The sequence below is a fragment of the Rhinoderma darwinii genome, chromosome 4, assembly GCF_050947455.1.
Source record: "Rhinoderma darwinii isolate aRhiDar2 chromosome 4, aRhiDar2.hap1, whole genome shotgun sequence".
In the NCBI taxonomy this organism is placed as follows: domain Eukaryota; kingdom Metazoa; phylum Chordata; class Amphibia; order Anura; family Rhinodermatidae; genus Rhinoderma; species Rhinoderma darwinii.
In genome coordinates this window covers 372,716,637-372,736,684 of record NC_134690.1, presented here as the reverse complement: position 1 = coordinate 372,736,684, position 20,048 = coordinate 372,716,637, and the positions used below count along the sequence as shown (strand labels likewise).

General features: G+C 43.0%; 1 protein-coding gene across 1 annotated transcript in view; it reads left to right on the top strand.

The window, feature by feature from the left end:
• The window catches only part of ACTR2 (actin related protein 2), a 46,363-nt gene that overhangs the window by 19,291 nt on the left and 7,024 nt on the right, over positions 1–20,048 (top strand). Inside the window, exons 2-6 of the mRNA XM_075863122.1 lie at positions 5,539–5,649; positions 10,655–10,870; positions 11,370–11,442; positions 16,718–16,854; positions 19,232–19,381. Coding sequence (XP_075719237.1) covers positions 5,539–5,649; positions 10,655–10,870; positions 11,370–11,442; positions 16,718–16,854; positions 19,232–19,381 — 687 coding nt within the window. The remainder of the gene's footprint in view (positions 1–5,538; positions 5,650–10,654; positions 10,871–11,369; positions 11,443–16,717; positions 16,855–19,231; positions 19,382–20,048) is intronic.

Here is a 20,048-nt window from a genome sequence, read left to right as displayed (position 1 = left end):
TTTCTGACAGCAATTAGCACAGTGCCAGACGTAAGAGCTCTGTCTAGAAAGGGTTAAGTACCACAACCACAGAGCGCTACATGCAGTTAGTTATTAGTTAGATTCAAAGGTGTCAATAGGACAATTATTAAAATAAAGGTAGAAGCCCCCCCCCTTCCCCCGACATGTTTCGCTACGATGTAGCGTCCTCAGGGGTATCGGGGCCAATGACTGATGGCATCTGGGGGCCTGAGGCCCCCAGGTCTGCCTGTAGGGAATGCCTGCTAGGTCATGCCAGAGGCATGGCCTAGCAGGTGCCTGTCTGTTTTAAACGGAAAGGCAGTAATACACTGCAATACAAAAGTATTGCAGTGTATTATAAAAGCGATCGGAGGATTGCATATTAATGTCCCTTAGTAGGACTTGTAAAAAAGTAAAAACATTTTTTTTTTATAAAGTTAATAAAAAAAGAGAGCCCCACTTTTTCCCCTTACAAAAATGCTATACTATTAAAAAAACAAAATAAATTTAAAAAGTTACACTTTTGGTATCTCTGAGTCTGTAACGACCCCAACTAAAAAGCTATTACATTATTTAACCCGCACGGTGAACGCCGTAAAAAACAATGCAAAAATTACTGTTTTCTGTGAATCCTGCCTTAAAAAAAAAGTGATCAAAAAGTCGCATCTACTCCAAAATGGTATCAATAAAAAATACAAGTCGTCAGGCAAGAAAAAGCCCTCATACAACCGCATCAGCGGAAAAATAAAAAAGTTATTGCTCTTCAAATATGGAGACACAAACAAATAATTTTGAAAAAAAAGGTTTTTCTACTGTGTAAAAGTAGTAAAACATACAAAATCGATACAAATTTGGTATCGTTGCAATCGTAGCAACCCGCTGAATACAGTTATTGTGTTATTTATACCACACGGTAAACGGCGTCGATTTAGGACGCAAAAGAGTGGCAACGTTTCTGTTTTTTAATCAATAAATTATATGTACCCCAAAATGGTGCTATTACAAAATACAACTTGTCCCGAAAAAACAAGACCTTGTACAGCTATGTCGACGCAAAAATAAAAAAGTTATAGCTGTTGGAATACGACGATGGAAATACCTTGGTCATTAAGGGGTTAAAGTGTAGCTAAACGTTCTACAAACTTCTGACCTGTCATAGTGACATGTCAGAAGTTTGGATTGGTGGGGGTCCGACCACTGAGACCCCCACCAATCGCTAGAATGAAGCAGCTGAAGCGCTCGTGTGGGCGCTCAGCCGCTTCGTGTCTGTTCGCCTTTTTCCGGAAAGCCGATGTATCAGAGTATGAGCTCATAGACTTTCTATGGAGTCCGTACACCGATACATTTATTTCCAGAAAAAGCCGAACAGACACGAAGCGGCTGAGCGCTCACACGAGTGCTTCAGCTGCTTCGTTCTAGCGAGTGGTGGGGGTCTCAGTGCTCGGACCCCCACCAATCCAAACTTCTGACATGTCACTATGACATGTCAGAAGTTTGTCGAACGTTTAGCTACACTTCAATATTCAGTCTCCGGGCCCGTATCTGTGTAGAGGTCTATTTAGATGTACACAGATGTTTGCTGGTCATTAGTCTGTGTACACAGCAGGTCCAATGGTAGAGGGTCAATGGAAGATGCAATGTTAACCCGGCCATTTCTCTACCTCTCATTGACTTCAATGGAGATTCGCACATAGGTGCAGGGACCGGCCACCACTATTCTTAGACTCCGTCAGGGTCCAGTTAATACGTTATCACATGAGAGATTTACATATGAATGTTCAATAATACATCATTTATTTTTTTCAGTCGTTCGTATTTAGGTGTTTTTTGTACGGTACATGCCAATAATGTTGCCTTCCAGCACTGTGGTCCTGGTTTCTAATCTGATCAAGGGCAACATCTGCATGGAGCTTGTATATTCTACCTGGGATGGTGTGGGTTTCTTCCGGGTACTCTAGTTTCCTCCCAAGTGCCAAAAAACATACAGATAGGTAATTGGCCTTATTGTGTGTGTCCCTGAGGTAGATACATTACATTGTGCACTCTATTGGGGACAGGGACTGATGTAAATGAGGACAATCTTTGTACGGGACTGTGGAATATGTTGGTGCTGTACAAGCAACAGTAAGTAAATAATCACTACATGTACTTGGACCTTTACAAACCATACATCTCCTCCATGTCTGACAAGGCGATCTTCTAGTTGGGACATGTACAGGTTGGGTTCTTGTGGAATGTGTGTACTTCATGTTCGCACTCCCCGATTGACCTCGCATTGCTGGTTCTACGTGTTTTTCTTTCCTAGCGACTATCCGTTTCCATGTCTGGATAAAATACTTCTTTTTATATCCCATTACCATACACTAAACTCTTCAGTGCAATCTTCTGTGAGATCATACACTTTATGACAAAGCACTGGAACAACCATTTTTGTTGTATTTCTAGGTTTTCATCTGTTCCCATTCACTGCCAGCAAGTAAAGATCTTGAGGGTGGTGAGACATTAAAGGGGTTGTCTGACTATCCAAAGAAATATATATAAATCCAGTAGCCGCATCTACAGTATTTAGTATCCTAGTTCTCCCGATCATGTTTTCCAGTATATTTTCATCGGTATTGTATGTCTGTACATCTGTCACTCGCTCCCAGTCCCCACTACACTTGCCGGTATTGAGGGGTTGTGTGGCTCAGCGCGCCGCCTCTGTTTACTACAGATCTGAGCATTCGTTTCCCTATGATCCTTCCGCTAATTCTTTATCTCCCTCCCTTCCTCCGCAGCGTGTGCGCGCTGGTCCTCTCCCACCCACCTTGTCATACTCCCGCTTGCAGAGAGACCTGGTACTGGCAGGTGGTATTGACAAAGGCCTCATTCACATCTGCGTTCGGTATATCCCTTGCTCAGTCATAGGAGCAGAGCAATGAAAATACCGGAAGCACTGGATCTGTTGCATGACTGACACTATTGGTGTCCGACGGAACCCCTTGACTCTAATGGGTCCTGTCGGGCTTCTGCCATCGTGCCCGTCTTTTTACTAGACTAAGGCTATGTTCACACCTGCATTGTCATTTCGTCGTTCTACTCTTGTCAGAGGAGCAGAACAAGGGGGTAACGGAACAATGGTTCTGTGGCACCACGGACATTGCCAATGGAACCCTTTGACTTTAATGGGTTCCGTCGGGGTGTCCGTGGTTTTACCGAAGACCGTATTGCAGCATACTGCGCTATTGTCTGCGGTAATCTCGCTCGAATCTGCGGCGGAGGGCCCTAATGGAGCCTCCAAAGCTGCATTCTGCACAACTTTGTCCAAAAGTTTTGACTGGATCTGTGATGGAGGTCCCTAACGAAGCGTCCAACATAGAGGTTAACGAGGTCGGAGTTGATTTATGCCCACATAGCGGGGTGACGCAGCATTATGGGGCTGGCTTAAACACTGAATAGGAATCAAGCCAGGCCCCCTGAGAAATCGTGGTCTGTGACGATGGGAGGGGGAGCACTGAGGAGCCACTGTAGGAGGAAAAGGCTACTTTGTGAACGAGGGAGGGGGCTATTTTTACAAAATACATGTATATTAGATAGATTCAAATTTCTGTCTGATTGCAAGACTTTCTCCCCCCCCCCCTGTAATACCCCTTTAATATACACAAATTCTCCTTCCACGAAGAATCAAGATTGAAATCAAATTACAAAGGTGTTTTTTTTTCCGTTTAATGCAGTGTGCACAAAATCCGTGCTGTGCCGTGAGCAGCTCCAGCATTATGTAGAGTAGAAGTCCACCGCTGTGGTGTGTGAATGGGACAATGCGCAGCCGGCATGATTTCAGGAGCGCAGTATTTGTGCTGTGGCTGTGCATGACTCAATAGGAAGACTAACCACACATTTCTATATATGGCCTATATATATGTGCTCGCTGTACTCTGTGTAAACTGATAATGGAGCTCTCCGTCCCCACAGCACATGCTGATTCAGAAAAGGAAATTCTGCTCTATTATTAAAAATAAGTATAATATTTCAAGGGAAACTCCATTTATAACATTTGACATCATTGCAGAAATTTTTTAACCTGAAGTCCAGTGTTTTAAGCTGAGGATTGCCTACTGTATACAATTGTAGCAAGCGCTCAGCTGTCAGATGCCTGTATAGTTTTCCTGTTACCTGAGAGCAATGCATTGTGGGGGTTTAATGGCCCGTCTTCTAGTCGCCCTCGCAGTTTAGCGCCACACCTCGGCACAGGCCAATTCAGATTTACATGGAGGCTATTTTTTAGCCTGCCTCACCCAGTGATATAGAGTTTTCACCCAGTTGCCATGGAGGGAACACAATGTCCCCCCCCCCCCACCACAAAAAAAAAGGAAATCAACCACTTTTCTATTGGATTAATGAAATGGTGCCTGTATACGTGGCCTCCACTCCAGGCCCCACTGTACTGGGTGCTGATGCCGTCCAGCGGTGCACACAATGTCCTGACGCTAGCCAGTGTCAGTACCCAGTGCAGCGGTGCTCGGAGATGAACAAGAGCAAGGAGGGTACGTATATAATGTGGTCTGGGGTTCCAAATTGAGTGGTCTCGTCTGGTGTCTTAATATATTTAGGGGTCTGATATTAGTATAGGGGGTATAAATATATTTAGTAACACCTCTAGAGAAGGCCACTCTCTTTAATGCTGCAACCGGTTGATTAAGCAGCTTCCTGTTGGGGCCTGTTCATGTCAGGGTTTCAGACCTTTCCGTCAGGGGAACCTATGAACGGAAACCATAGCTTCCATTTGCATTACCATTGATTTCAATGGTATTGCTTCCATTGCAAATGGTTTCCGTTTGTCTCCGTTCCATAAGGTTTCAGGGTTTTTTGGCGGAATCAATAGCGTAGTAGACTACGCTATTGATGCCGCCAAAAAAACGGAAGCCTTACGAAACAGACAAACAAAAAATCAATGGTAATGCAAATGGAAGCTATGGTTTCCCCTGACGGAACGCACAAACGGAATCCTGACGCTGATGTGAACAGGGCCTTAAGGCCTCTCCCAGGTTGTCTTCTCTGCAGATTATCGGTTTTCTGACCGTATCTCTGCGCTGCTTACGAGTATTCATGGTGGGGTGAGCGGAGCAATCAATTATTGATTTCTTCTGGTCTACCTCTTGGTGAGGTCATATATATATATAAAAATGGCGAATGTAATTTTTTTTTTTTAACATCTTTGAAACCAAACTAAACTGGCGTTATCTTGTAGTTCCCCTGTCTGTTTGCCTTTAGCATTGGTACCGGAAGTGTTTACCTTTATAAACGTGCAGTCAGTGATATGAGCCTCCTGTAATACGTGACTGTAAGGGAGTGGCCACCGCGACACGGCCAAAAAACACGCCATCGTCCGGTTTTACCACAATTCGTCATGGTTTTTAAATGTTACTGTCCACATTATTGCAGGTAAAACCGCATGACACGTGTATATGTGTACCCTTACTTTACCGCTTTGATTCATGACCTGTATGTTTTATAGTCATTTAGGATAATTAATAATTTTTGCTTGTTTTTATGTTTCAGTTTGTGAAATGTGGCTATGCTGGCTCCAACTTCCCAGAGCACATTTTCCCGGCTCTGGTTGGACGACCGGTCATCCGCTCTACTGCCAAAGTGGGAAACATTGAGATCAAGGTAACTATTCCTCAAACAAACACGAACTGAATTGTTGGGTACTCATCTGTGATTATTAGATGTAGCAGAACTCATTTTATTTTTTACCAATAATACACCAGATGGGTCTTCGGGAGCCTCTCGTGGCTGTTTTTGGCGTTACGTTGTATGGACCTGCATTACACCTCGTGTCCTAACCTAAGTCATTGCATCCTTGGGCTTCATATATAATGCAGAGTCTTTGTGCGCTATATTTTTTTAATACAGTCCCGTGCAGAATCCACTTACAGACACTTTTTCTGGACGGTACCAGGATGTGTCTGCCGCATTAAGGTCCTATGAGCCTAAATATGGGGTAGGTAACCCTAAAATCTTTCCTGTCGCCAATACAAATTATGGCTGCTAAAATCCCTACCGGAGAATAGGGAAACTCTATCCTGGGCAGCTTTTAAGCCAATAACATATGTAAGGCGGCTTATTTGTTATGTTTAAACGTTTGTAAGAATAATTTGCATTGCCACAAGAAGAGACTTTGGGTTAACCTCTCGCATCATTGAGTCGACGCATTCTCCCCCTATTCCTGCTGGTAGCTATCTGGAATCCGGACAGGAGTTGTTTGTGCTGCTTCTGTGTTTAGCTTACAGCGGATTGTAAAGAATGACACATTGTGACAAACCGATCAGCTGTGTGAGCAGGACTAGGTCTAAAAAGGCTTTTAAATCTAAGGCCTCCTTCACATCTGCGTTGGAGGGTCCGTTACAGGCCTTCGCATATCCACCCAAGAATTCCAGAAACAATAACGCGCTATACCGCGCTGTTTCCGGTAAAAACACGAACACCCTGACAGAACCCATTAAGAAAATGGGTTCCGTCAGCCACTAGTGGTGTCTATTGTGCAACGGTACTGTCGCTTCTGGCTTTTCCGTCGTTCTGCTCCTCTGATGGACGCAGGTGTGAACCCGGCCTAAGCTAAACTTGGTCAAATTGTTTTATAGAAGCGATGAAGTGGGGGACTCCCATAACTACAGATGTAGCATTGTGTTTGATGTGAGACATTGGGGTCATGTGTAACAGTGCACGCTAAAAAGCATAGTGGTGTGTTCATTTCCAAAATGACAGCCAAATCTAGTGGGCTAGCATGGCTAGTGTTGGATTTTTGCACTTATTTTACTTGTGACCCATAATGCTCTCCAGTCATTGTTTCATCTGCATTTTTCTTGCTTAACCTGAAACCGGATCCCAGCAGGGGAAACGGGGGAAAAGTTTTCTCAAAGGAACGAAATATGTAGAGGGAACACTGGCCGAAAATGACAGTATGCATTCTGTAATGTGGTTGTCCAATCAGGACAATTTATTTCCATAAGTCCTGTTAAGTCATATAGATGTTGTATAGGGACCCCCTGCTCAGGACTGCACTATATATGCCACTTCGAAGACCCGGTGCTAAGAGAATCTCCTGTTTTCTACCAGACCTGTGACCGTCAGCTGATGGCTGACAGATCTGCGTGTAGAAAAGTTGTAAGTCTTTAACTCTGGTATAATGAGCCGTGTTCTCCAACTTCACCTCTGACCTTCCTCTTCTCCTAAACTCCTTTCTCCTCCCTCTTTACTGAAAACCTCAAGTAGAATAAGAAAAAGATGGTAAGTGGCCCGTGCAGGTTGATGATGATGATGGTGCATATGCTGCTGTGTAGATGACTATAATCCTGTATACGTTCTGGCAGGTCCTGCATGTTCTCACAGCATGTCTTATAATAAAGCCGTGCAATGCTCTGTTTTTGCCCACGTTTATCAACGGTTTATTCCAGGTAAATAAAATGTGACTTTTTAAAAGTCGCATCGGAGCTCTTGCCAAATTTGCTACGTTTTTGCATCTTTTCCCCACACCTGTCAAATTTGGAAAGTGATTAAAAAGTGGGTGTGATCTCAAAGGGGGCTTTGATTAGGCCACTTTTATTAACTGGTGTAAGGAAAAATGCTGCAAATTTGTGGAGCAAAACGACATCTGCTCATAGATTTATTTATTTTTTAGACCGTTTAAAATGTGCATCCCTAATAATTTGGTACAAATCTCACCATCTACTCCCTCCACTTTAACTGGCGTAAATGACGCCAGTTTTAGTAAATGTGGACTACTGAATATCCATGTGGAATGGGAACATTTAATTACCACTAACCCGTTTTACCGGTGTATGCGTTTTGCATTATTGACTTTGGTGTTTGAATTTTTGCACGCTAAATTAATGAAGGTCTCTGTAAAGTATGCAGCAAAGCAATAGGACGTGCTTTTTCTGTGGTTTGTCTTTTTTTATTAGAGACGACAAAATGAAAAATGTTAAAACCAATTGTTGGCATAATCTTAGCTGAGATCACTGGAAATTCTAGGCCCAAAGCCTGAGGCTGTAGTGCTGAGAGCTTCTCCTGACCGCATGCCCCTTCTGGTTTCTGTCAGTGCAGTTTTCTCATGGAGATTTTGGTTGCTTTCAAATCAACAAGTCTATCGATGTCCCCGCATAACTGGCTCTAGGTGGACGGGGATATTGTTGTATTTAGGGACTTCATCCCACACAAGGTCTCCACCATTAGACAAAATTATTTTTGGTTGAAAAGATCTTTCCGCTAACTATTAAAGGCTTGTAAAAACACACGATTTCCTGCACTTTTTACTGCAGAAAATGGTGCACATTCTGCTGCATTTCTCACAATGCTGGAGATGGTCACGTCTCCTCTGAAAAACGCAGCAATTCAGTCCTCATTCTGCAGCCGGAATTGACCCGCTGCTGTCTGAAAAATACGTGCCGCAGGTCCATTTCAGTTATGAATATTTATACAGCATGTGGATGAGATTTGGTAAATCTCCTGCACTGTGCTGCTGATGCTGCATTTTCTCCATCTGCAATTTCGGACGGAAAAAATCCATAAATTCTGCAACGTGTGGACGAGCACTAAAGCTCCTGACGTCCAAGATAGATGTCCATAGAGCTCCATTAGCCTGACGAAGGGCAATATAGTGTCCTGCCTGGTATAGGGGCAGCAGTGCCGATGTAAAAGAGCAGATCCCAACGGCGCCGCCTCCAGGTTATTTTTCATGGACGTTCTGAGACCCTTTATCTGAATAGAGAGCAGTGATTTTAATGTTCCCTATGGCTGCCTGCGGTCCTTGTTTGCTGGTTACTACTTCAAGTGTTTGTCGATTTTACCCGTAAGCCTAAGAAATCAATTCTTTCTGCATTCCAGTTTAGAGTCCTCATGTCGCTGCTCCCTGTTACACCAGGTTTGACTAGTTCTGGAATGTAAACAGTTGTATATTGTAGGAAAACCTGGAGCCTAAATGCTGCTTTCACCCCTCCCCCCTAAAGCTTCATGACCTGGGTGGAACTGTTTACATATTTTTTACTTTTTAATGATACGGACACACCTGTAAGCGTAAGTCACCATGTGCTCCGGTAGCATTTAGTATTTACTCAATAGTTAGTGTGTTAGCACGTTTCTAATAATTCATTAGGAAATTCTTCAAACATCATGACTAAAAGCGAGGGGACCGGTAAGCCTGGTTTAAGCCATATTCAGATTAATGCGGCCGCATTAGCAAATTTCAGCCTGACCACTTAAACCAACAGAATCCTAGATCCTAAAATGCAACTGCATAACGCTGCATGCACACGGCCCAAGATTGCGGGCATAGCCGGCCGCCAACACCCGCGGGCTGCATTTTCGTGCCGTACTCCCATACAATGTATTGGAGCACAGCCTGCAAAATCCCAAAAAGTAGGACATGCTCCATATTTCCCTGCACGGACACCTTTCCGTAGCGCTACGGAAAGGTGTCCATGGCCAATAGAACCGGGCGGGTCCGTAATTGCGGCCTATATTGCGGTCCGCAATTAGAGTTTGTTTTTTTTTACGGTCGTGTACATGGGACCTTACAGAGGACTTGCTGTAATCGTATTATTCATTGTTTTACCAGGCATAAAGAGACAAAATCCTTCAGGTCCTCAAGGGGTTAAATGGACAGTAACTTTTCAAACAACTTCTGCTATTGTAATGGTATACCTGATAAAGATCAACTTTGTAACTTACTGTTAAAATGTAGTTGTTTTATCCATGCAAATTCTGAGTGAAGTTACTGCCACTAGGTGTCTCCCTTCCTGTAATCTTCTCTCCACCCCCTGTTGTCAAGCGAAGTATATCCCTAGTTACAGAGCAGAGGAGACGGATTGGAAGAAGTGTGGGTGTGTTCACACCTACCTCTAGAACGGGGCCCCCTAAACCCCGTTCTAGCTTACTCGGCTCCGTTGCCCCCCGGCTACTTCCTGGTTAGGTCGTCGGGAGTTAGGAAACAGCGTAGCTCAGCGAGCACTCAGCTGTTTCCATAACTCCCATGGAAATTAATGGGTGTTACTAAAACGGCGTAGCACGATGAGCTACGCTGTTTCCGGAACGCCAATTAATTTCCATGAGAGTTACGGAAACAACGTAGCTCAGTGAGCTTGGCTTTTTCTGTAACTCCCGACGACCTAACCAGGAAGTGGCCGGGAGGCAACGGAGCCGAGTAAGCTAGAACGGGGTTTAGGGGGCCCCGTTCTAGAGATGGGTGCGAGTCCCAGAGGAGGCACCCACATCTATTGGACTTTTATGGCATATCCTGTGGAAATGCCATAATTGTCCAAGATGGGAAACTCCTTTTAAAGACACTGGTCTGCGTACGGACTGTGCAGGGACTCTGAATACATGTGCACTTTGTAAACTATGTAAATGCTGTCGTCTTGTGACGTTAGAATATGCAGTGAACAGTGGAAATGCCTGACTACCTAATGTAGTCGATTCATCCGTTACTCCAACATAATTTTGTCTTAATTCCATGCCTATCGTTGCAGACCTGTTTCTAGCAGATCCATATTTATTGTGAGATCTATGTGTTAGTGGTGAGCTCTCTTTATGTGAATACAAGATACGTTTTCCCTTTTCTGTATCCACCACATTTGTTATAGGCGTATTTGAACATGTCCTATTTGTGTATTTTTAGGACCTCATGGTTGGCGATGAAGCCAGCGAGTTGCGTTCAATGCTGGAAGTGAACTATCCCATGGAAAATGGCATAGTGCGGAACTGGGATGACATGAAGCATTTGTGGGACTACACGTTTGGACCCGAGAAACTGAACATCGACACCAGAGACTGTAAAATCCTCTTAACTGAGCCTCCAATGAATCCAACCAAAAACAGAGAGAAGATTGTCGAGGCAAGTTCTGTTCATCCACGTTAGTCCTGTCCGAATGCATGTTTATAGGTCGGGTTACTGGTTTACAAAATTCATTTTCAAATCCCCTGTTCTGGAATTCTGACTTGGTAGACGACCTCCACTATTCAGAACCCCCATCTCTTAGAGCGGAGAGCAGCTGGTAATAGTCTGTCCACTACACAGACAGCCTATTGATTTCAATGTACGTCGTGTAGTGCTTTATTTCCCCTGCAATGGTGCTGCAGGAGAATTGAACATTTGCTGCTAGGTTCCATATAGCTGGTCCTTGTAGGTCCCATCAGGGAGGCCATCTATGATCAGTTGATCAGCGAGGGACCCCTCGAACAAGAAGGGATTGACCAAAGCGTAGAACCCCTTAAACTTAATATATTTCACAAAAACTGTTGCAGGCAAATCAATAAGTATTTTGTGGCCTTTGTGATCTAATTTTATATTTGTTGCCGAATGTTGTTTTTATATGAAAATGTCTTTCTTACAGGTGATGTTTGAGACGTACCAGTTTTCAGGTGTTTACGTTGCTATCCAGGCCGTTCTTACACTGTATGCACAAGGTGGGTATGCCGACATACGGTTTTGCTTGACTCTTCTTGATCTTCTCTAGATAGAACAACTGATGTTTTGGCACACATGTTTGTTGGTTTGGTAAGGCCAAAGTAGCCCATCGGGGAAATAAACAGATCTTGTCTTTAGCTATTGGAATAATGAAGGAACACCAACGTACTGGATTATTGGATTTGTTTTGATCAGTGTTCTAATAGATCCTGACGGAACCCATTTATTTTTTACGTCTTTTTTTTTTTTTTTGGATTGGGTAAAATAGTCACAGACTACACAATTCTTGACCTCAAGCAGTAAAGGAAACCGGTCAGGGGTGGGGGGACACATAAATTCTGGGGATGTGAATTAAAGCAGTGATTGGACATTTGTCTTTATTTCTGTCACCAAGTTTATTGACTAACACTAATCAGCCTCAACAAACTGCATTCAACTGCCCAGAAAATTGGGATAAGGTTTGACTTTAACCCCCTTCCTGACCACCCCACGTAGATTAACGGGCTGCAGCAGTGGTCCTTGTGCCTGCAGCCCGTTAATCTACGTGTGCTCCTAACAGAGCACACAGGCGCTCCCCGCAGCCCAGGATCTCCCAGTACGGGCTGCTACTAGCAGCCTTACTACTGGGGGAAAACATCGGGTCGGATCACAGAGGTGATCCGAACCGATTAACCCCTTAAATGCGTCAGTCAATCGCGACCGCTGCATTTAAGTTGTTAGAACAATATTGGCACCCCGCTACGCGATTACAGGGGCCGATTGTTGCTATGGCAACCGGACGCCTAACAAAGGCTTCCGGTCTGCCATCTATGGAAGGCGATTAGGTCCTGCCAGAGGCAGGACCTAATATGCCTCCTGTCAGTGTGAAAGTGACAGGTATAATACCCTGCAATACATAAGTATTGCAGGGTATTATAACAACGACCCAACAATTGGATCTTCAAGTCCCTAGTGGGACTAAAAAAAAAGTTCCAATAAAATGTACAAGTGTAAAGAAGTAACATTTCAAAATAATAAAATGAAAAAAAAATCTCCCTTTTCCCTTATAAAATATTTATTTTAAAAAAATGAAAAAAATAAACTATGCATAATTGGTTTCGCCGTGTCCGTAACGGCCTGAACTATAAAAATAATGTAATTTATCCCGCAGGGAGACCGACATAAAAAAATTATAAAAAAAGTATACCAGAATCGCTATTTTTTTTTTTTATCACTTCAGCTCCCAAAAAATTGGATAATTAGGGATCAAAAAGTCGCATGTACTCAAAGGATACCAGTAAAAACTAGTTTGTTCTGCAAAAAAACAAGCCCTCACGCAGCTTTCTTGATGGAAACATAAAGTTCTGGCTCTTAGAATATGGCGACACAAAAACAAAATATTGTTTTTAAAACTGACTTTATCATGCAAACACTGTAAAATATAAAAAACCTATATACATATGGTATCGCCATAATCGCATCGACCCGCAGAATAAATTAAATGTCATTTATAGCGCTCGGTGAATGCTGTAAAAAAACAATAGAAGTTTTCACGGCTTAATTCCACTAAGTTCAGCATAAAACCTATGGTATCAAAATGCTCACTATACCCCTAGATAAATTCTTATTAGGGCTGTAGTTTCTCAAATGGGGTCACTTCTGGGGGATGTCCGCTGATTTGGTCCCGCAGGGGCTTTGCAAATGCAACATGACACCCGAAAACCAATCCAGCAAACTTGAGCTCCAAAAGCCAAATAGCGCTCCTTCGCTTCTGAGCCCTGCCGTGTGTCCAAACAGCCGTTTATTACCACATATGGGGTATTGCCGTAATCAGGAGAAATTGCCTTACAAATCTTGGGGTGCTTTTTTCTTTTTTATTCCTTGTAAAAATTGATAATTTCTACGTTTTATTGGGAAAAATTTAGATTTTCATTCTTACAGACTAATTCCACTAAATTCGGCAAAAAACCTGTGTGGTTAAAATGCTCCATACCCCTTAATGAATTCCTTGAGGGGTGTAATTTGCCAAATGGTGTCTTTTGGAGGTGTTTCCACTATTTTGGCCCCACAAGACCTCTTCAAACCTGACATGGTGCCTAAAATATACTCTAATAAAATGGAGGCCTCAGAATTCTCTAGGTGCTCCTTTGCTTCTGAGGCCGGTGCTTCAGTCCGTTAGCACGCTAGGGCCACATATGGGATATTTCTAAAAACTGCAGAATCTGGGCAATAAATATTGAGTTGTGTTTTTCTGGTAAAACATTTTGTGTTCAAGAAAAAAATGGATTAAAATGGATTTTCTGACAAAAAAAAAGAAATTTGTAAATTTCCCCTCTACTTTGCTTTAATTCCTGTGAAACGCCTAAAGGGTTAAGAAACTTTCTAAATGCTGTTTTGAAAACTTTGAGGGGTGAAGTTTTTAAAATTGGATGACTTATGGGGACTTTCTAAGGGTATGTTCACACGTAGTCAACAAAAAACGTCTGAAAATCCAGAGCTGTTTTCAAGGGAAAACAGACCCTGCTTTTCAGACGTTTTTTTACCAACTCACATTTTTCGCGGTGTTTTCGCGGCGTTTTTTACGTCCGTTTTTGGAGCTGTTTTCATTGGAGTCTATGAGAAAACAGCTCCAAAAACGTCCAAAGAAGTGTCCTGCACTTCTTTTGACGAGGCTGTATTTTTACGCGTCGTCGTTTGACAGCTGTCAAACGACGACGCGTAAATAACAGGTCGTCTGCACAGTACGTCGGCAAACCCATTCAAATGAATGGGCAGATGTTTGCCGACGTATTGGAGCCGTATTTTCAGACGTAAAACGAGGCATAATACGCCTCGTATACGTCTGAAATTTGGCCGTGTGAACATACCCTTATAAATAAGGCCCTCAAAGCCACTTCAGAACTGAACTGGTACCTATAAAAGCAGTTTTTTTTTTAATTTTCTTGAAAATGTGAGAAATTGCTGCTAAAGTTCTAAGCCTTGTAACATCCTAGAAAAATAAAAATGTTCAAAAAACGATGCAAACATAAAGTAGACATGGGAAATGATAATTAGTAACTATTTTGTGTGGTATTGCTGTTTTACAAGCAGATACATTTAAATTTATAAAAATTCAAATTTTTGCACATTTTCTCTAAAGTTTTTGGTGTTTTTCACAAACAAATATTGAACTTATTGATCAAATTTTTCCACTAACATAAAGTACAGTATGTCACGAGAAAACAATCTCTGAATCGCTTGGCTAGGTAAAAGCATTCCAAAGTTATTACCACATAAAGTGACACATGTCAGTGACACGGCTGCATCCACGAGGCCAAAACAGGCTCCCTCCTGAAGGGGTTAAAGTTTTACATTGATGATCTATCCTTAAAGAGCACCGGTCACCTCTCCTGACATGTCTATTTTAGTGAATACTTGTATTTCCCCAGAAATAAAAATTCTGTAAGATATTTTCTTAGAACTATGCGTGCCGTTACTCTGTGAACACTCCTAGAAATGTATGAATAAAATGACTGGGTGGTACTATTCCTCTTCCCAAAGGGCTATGTCACTACAGTCTCACACTCAGCACTGATTGGACCGTGTCAGTCTATGTATGGACACACCCCAAGCTGTCAATTTATTTTGATATTTCTAGGAGTAGTAAGAGAGGATCAGCACAACGTAATTCTAAGAAAGTGTTCCAGATTTTTTTCATGGGGAATACAATTATTAAGGCAGACATGTTAGGAGAGGAGACAGGTTCTATGTAATATCTTCAATGTGCAATCAGTTGGAATCCCAACCCTGCGGCTCCCGACATTTAGCAGAATGAAGGGGCACCACTGCTCTCTGAGCTTCAGAAACCGATACAGCAACACGCGTATGGATGTTGCTGTGTCCGGCACTGCAGTGAAAGGGTCTTTGTTCTGATTAATTGGGGAGCCTAACTAATCCCACAATGGCCTATCCAAAGGTGCCCTTCTGTCCATACTCTTGGTCTCCGCATACTATTAGTCAGTGACTATTGTAGTGCAACACACTAATAAGTTGGCCTTCGCACAAATAAAAAATGTATCATCTCAAAGATCAGTAAAGTAAAATCACCTCCTCCAGCCGCTTGTCAGTTCTGTATAGAAAAAGTAATGAAGAAATGGTTGAATTGTTGGCGTTATTGGCATTTTCACTTGTCACCAGTGTACACGGGAGCGTGACAATGTGTAATTACGTCTCATCCTACGCAGTTAACTAGTTCTCTTCCAGAGCGGAGCACACGTGAAACCTATCCAGTTACTATGACAACAGCCATTTACTCCACTGAGCATGGGTTTTAGTGACAGTGTACAGCACACATCACACTCTGGGGAGCGGTCCTGATAATGGTCCCTCATAACGTCGTGCCTCTTCAGCTACTGCTCACATCACAGAATTAATACATGAGACGTCTGCTGCCAATATGGCTCAAAATGCTGAGATCTCATCCAGTGTAGCGGTACTAATGAGACCTCGGACAGATTTGGATTAAGGTGAGTGTCTGGTACGATAGGGGACTATAAAGGGCTTCTTCAGGAATCTAGGACCATATGGATCTTTTAGACGTACACTTTCCGAGGGCATACGCTGGACGTGGGCTGTAAAAGAGATATGAACAGGCCCTTATTCAGTCATTTCTGGGTAATATGTATCACTGTCCATGTTACAGATGTGTAGTGACCACAGATAAAGGCAGCCATGGGGTTATCACCCTGAATAGCATTTGTATCGCGTACACTGTCCTGCAGAGCTGCATTCATTAAAGGACTGCCTGATCAAGGGACCCCTTTTCCATATGCTTTATTAGGGAACATTAACGTCTTGGAGGGTTTGGTCCCCTGCTTAGGAACTCCCTCTACTAGCCAGAACTTCTAATAAAGTGACTCTCACTCTGCCAGTCTGTGGATAGCCATTCATTTCAATATCCGCCATGTACTACTATGTTTCCCCTGTAGGGGATAAGTATTTCTTCGACATCAGTTCACCAGTTTCTAAAGCCAGACCCCCTGCAATCATCTGATCGCTGGGCCGTCTTGAATAAAATGACAAAGCTGCCTATAGCAACAAATCTAACCCCACTCAATGGTATATTATCTATCTATCACAATATTCTATGCGAAGCACAAAATATTGCCAAGGTGGTTTGGGCAATGCCACATGGGCTTTTTTGGCTGGTTTTACAAAAAAAACTCAAACAATCGTCATCTGTAACCAATTGTTGTGTTCCCTGCGGACCAGTAGTCTGCAGTAATCTCGTTCTGATCCCTTTCTGCTTCTCTTCAGGTCTGTTGACTGGTGTCGTGGTGGATTCTGGGGATGGAGTTACTCATATTTGCCCAGTATATGAAGGCTTTTCTCTGCCTCACCTCACCAGGAGACTAGATATTGCCGGCAGGGATATTACCCGCTATCTGATCAAGGTAAAATCAAAGTTAACGCCCCATCACATTTTTACGTATGTCTATGTTCAAGGAGGGACAAAATACTCTATTCTAGAAGCCGGATGGACTTTTGACAGATCCTGCTTCAGGAAGTTTCCAGGCACCAAATATTATACTTTCATAGTGCCATGGAGGTTGTTGCCCAAATTTCCGAAGCTCCTGAATGGCAAATCTGTCTGGTTATGCAGTGATACATCTTATTCTTCCATAGCCCTGCAAAACTAGGTAGATTTGCTTTTAAGATATATACACCGTTCAGCCATAACATTAAAACCTCTGACAGATGATGTGAATAAGATTGATTATCTTGTTACAATGACACCGGTCAAGAACTGGAATAAATTAGGCATCAAGTGAACACTCGGTTCTTGAAGGTGATGTGTTGTAAGCAGGAAAAAATGCCCAAGTGTAAGGATCTGAGCCACTTTGACCAGGGCTGAATTGTGATGGCTAGATGACTGGGTCACAGCATCTCCAAAATGGCAGGGCTTGTGGTGTGTTCCCACTATGCAGTGGTTACGAGTGCCCAACGCTCATTAAGTGTGGGGAGTGAAGACTTTCCCCATCTGGTCTGATCCCACAGAAGAGCACATATTTCTAAAAAAGTTAATTCTGGATATGATCGAAATGTGTCAAAACACAGAGCATTGCAGGTCGCCAAATTTTTGGGCTGCGGATCGGTCGCAGCGACCATGGTTTCCCCTGTGCATCGGTGAAAACACCAACAATGGGCACGTGAGCATCAGAACTGGACCATGGAGAAATGGAAGAAGGTGGCCTGGTTTAATGATTCATGTGGTCGGGTGCGTGTGTGTGACTTACCTGGAAAACAGAAACACTATGGGAAGTAGACAATCCAGTATGGTGCTTTGGACAATGTTCTGCTCAGAAACTCTGGGTCCTGGCATTCATGATGTGACATTGACGCGTACGATCTACCTAAACGTGGTTACAGTCGAAGTACATCACTAGGCGGAAACGGGTTTCCCTAATAGCAGTGCCCTCTTTCAGCTGAATAATGCCCCTGCCACACTGCAAAAATTGTTCAGGAATGGTTTAAAGAACATGACAAAGTTTAAGGTGTTGATTTGTCCTCCAAGTTCCCCAAATCTCAATATCCATCCCCAGATCTTAAGTCCGACCCATATTGGCCTCACCTCTCAACTTACAGGATTAAAGCATCTGCTACTAACGTCTCGGTGTCAGATACCACAGGACAACTTCAGAGGTCTTGTGGAGTCCATGCCTCAATGGGTCGGAGCGGTCTTGGTTGCATGAGGCGACCTGCACAATAATAGTTTTGATATTATGGCTGAACGGTGTGTATACACTTTACTGGCCAGCTTGTGTTTCTTTTAATCTATCTGCCGATCTATCTCCTAAACAAAAAATCCAGGAAACAATAAGGGCATGTTCACACGGCAACACCAATTACATCTGAAATTACGGAACTGTTTTCAGGCGAATCCTCCACAGGACGATCCTCCACAGTCGTGGACCGAGCCTTATCAATAGTGATATAGCCACAATAATGTGGCATCAAGTATAAATCTGAAAAACAGAAGTTATATTTTAAAAAAAATGCTTCGATAAGGTGGCACCTGGATGCCCTGCGTGTAAGAAGCTGCATGGGTATCGCTGCAAAACAGTTTAGCTGAACTCTTATTACATTGAGACCGTTTCACATTACTGTACAGTGCCTGATGTCAATTCTACTCTTCTCAGAATGCAAATCAAAAGCTCTTGGAGGCTGGAGGATTTCAGCTCTGAAGCCTGCTTAACTATAAATGCAGCTCTGAGCGATGATACAGACATGAACGCCGGATCAGTCATTCACTATACCGAATCATCCAAAAGTAGATGTCCCCTTAAACATTACGATGAAATCATGGAATTACCAAAACTATGGGGATAAAATATTGTAATCAAACGTAGACCAACATGGTCACAATGTCACTTTGAGGAGGCATCCTGCCGTTTTACCGTATCTCGTTGGTGTCACCGTGGAGATCAAACCATAAATGATTAGAAACCATATGTGCTAATCCGATCGTCTCTATCTTATTTACTGGCCTTGCACCTCCCACATTTCTGTCCGCTCCATTTTAACAGTATGGAAGTAACAAGATGTCTCTAGAGCAGAAGACTCTGTAGCGCCATCTTGTGACAACAGTTCAGACCTGCATTATAATGAATAAAGGAATAGAAAGTAGGTTGTTACAGCTGCCATATAGGAAATCTGATTCTCAAATGTATTAGAGCTGGGCAGAAATGGGACATATAATAAAGGTTTAAGGGACTTTGCTAGTTTATGGTCGGTACACCCAGTGTAACTGGTGTGTTTTTTTTCTTGCAGTTGCTTTTGCTGCGTGGATACGCGTTCAATCACTCTGCGGATTTTGAAACTGTTCGCATGATCAAGGAAAAGCTCTGCTATGTTGGATATAATATAGAACAAGAGCAAAAATTGGCATTAGAGACTACCGTGCTTGTGGAATCCTACACAGTGAGTAATAAATAGATGTGATGATGCTGTATATACAGTGTGGTTCTGCTGCTGTGCCCCGAAAGTGGCAGAATGGGTACAATATAAGGCTGGGCTCACACCTGCGTTGGCCTTCCGTCGTTCTGGTACATGAGAGGAGCAGAACCACGGAAATACCGGAAGTGTCAACACCACCGGTGGCCAACAGAACCTATTGACTTCAATGGGTTCCGTCGAGGTGTCCGTGGTTTTGTCGGAAACTAAAGCGCAGTATGCCGTGCTATTGTTTCTGGTATTTTCAGGCAGGATTGCGACGGAGTCCCTTAACATATCCTCCAACGCAGATGTGAACGAGGCCTAAAGGGGCAGATGTCTCACTGACTTTGACTAGTGAGACCTTTTCTTGACCATGTATCCATTACATTCTCACTGTTGACACCGTTCCTTTTTCGTTTCTAGGAGATTTCGCTACCTTTCCCCCCCCCCCCCCCCCCATTACACAAATGAGACAAACATTCGGGTTTCCCTGACTTTCTATTACTCATTTCTTTAAGCTGCCAGAGATGCAAAAAGTTGATAGAAATCCTAAGACAGAATTTAAGGATAACCATTCATGGCCACTAACACTCACCTCCATGCATTCAGTTCTCCACTTAGTGCCCAAATATTGTAAAATTTCACTATCAAT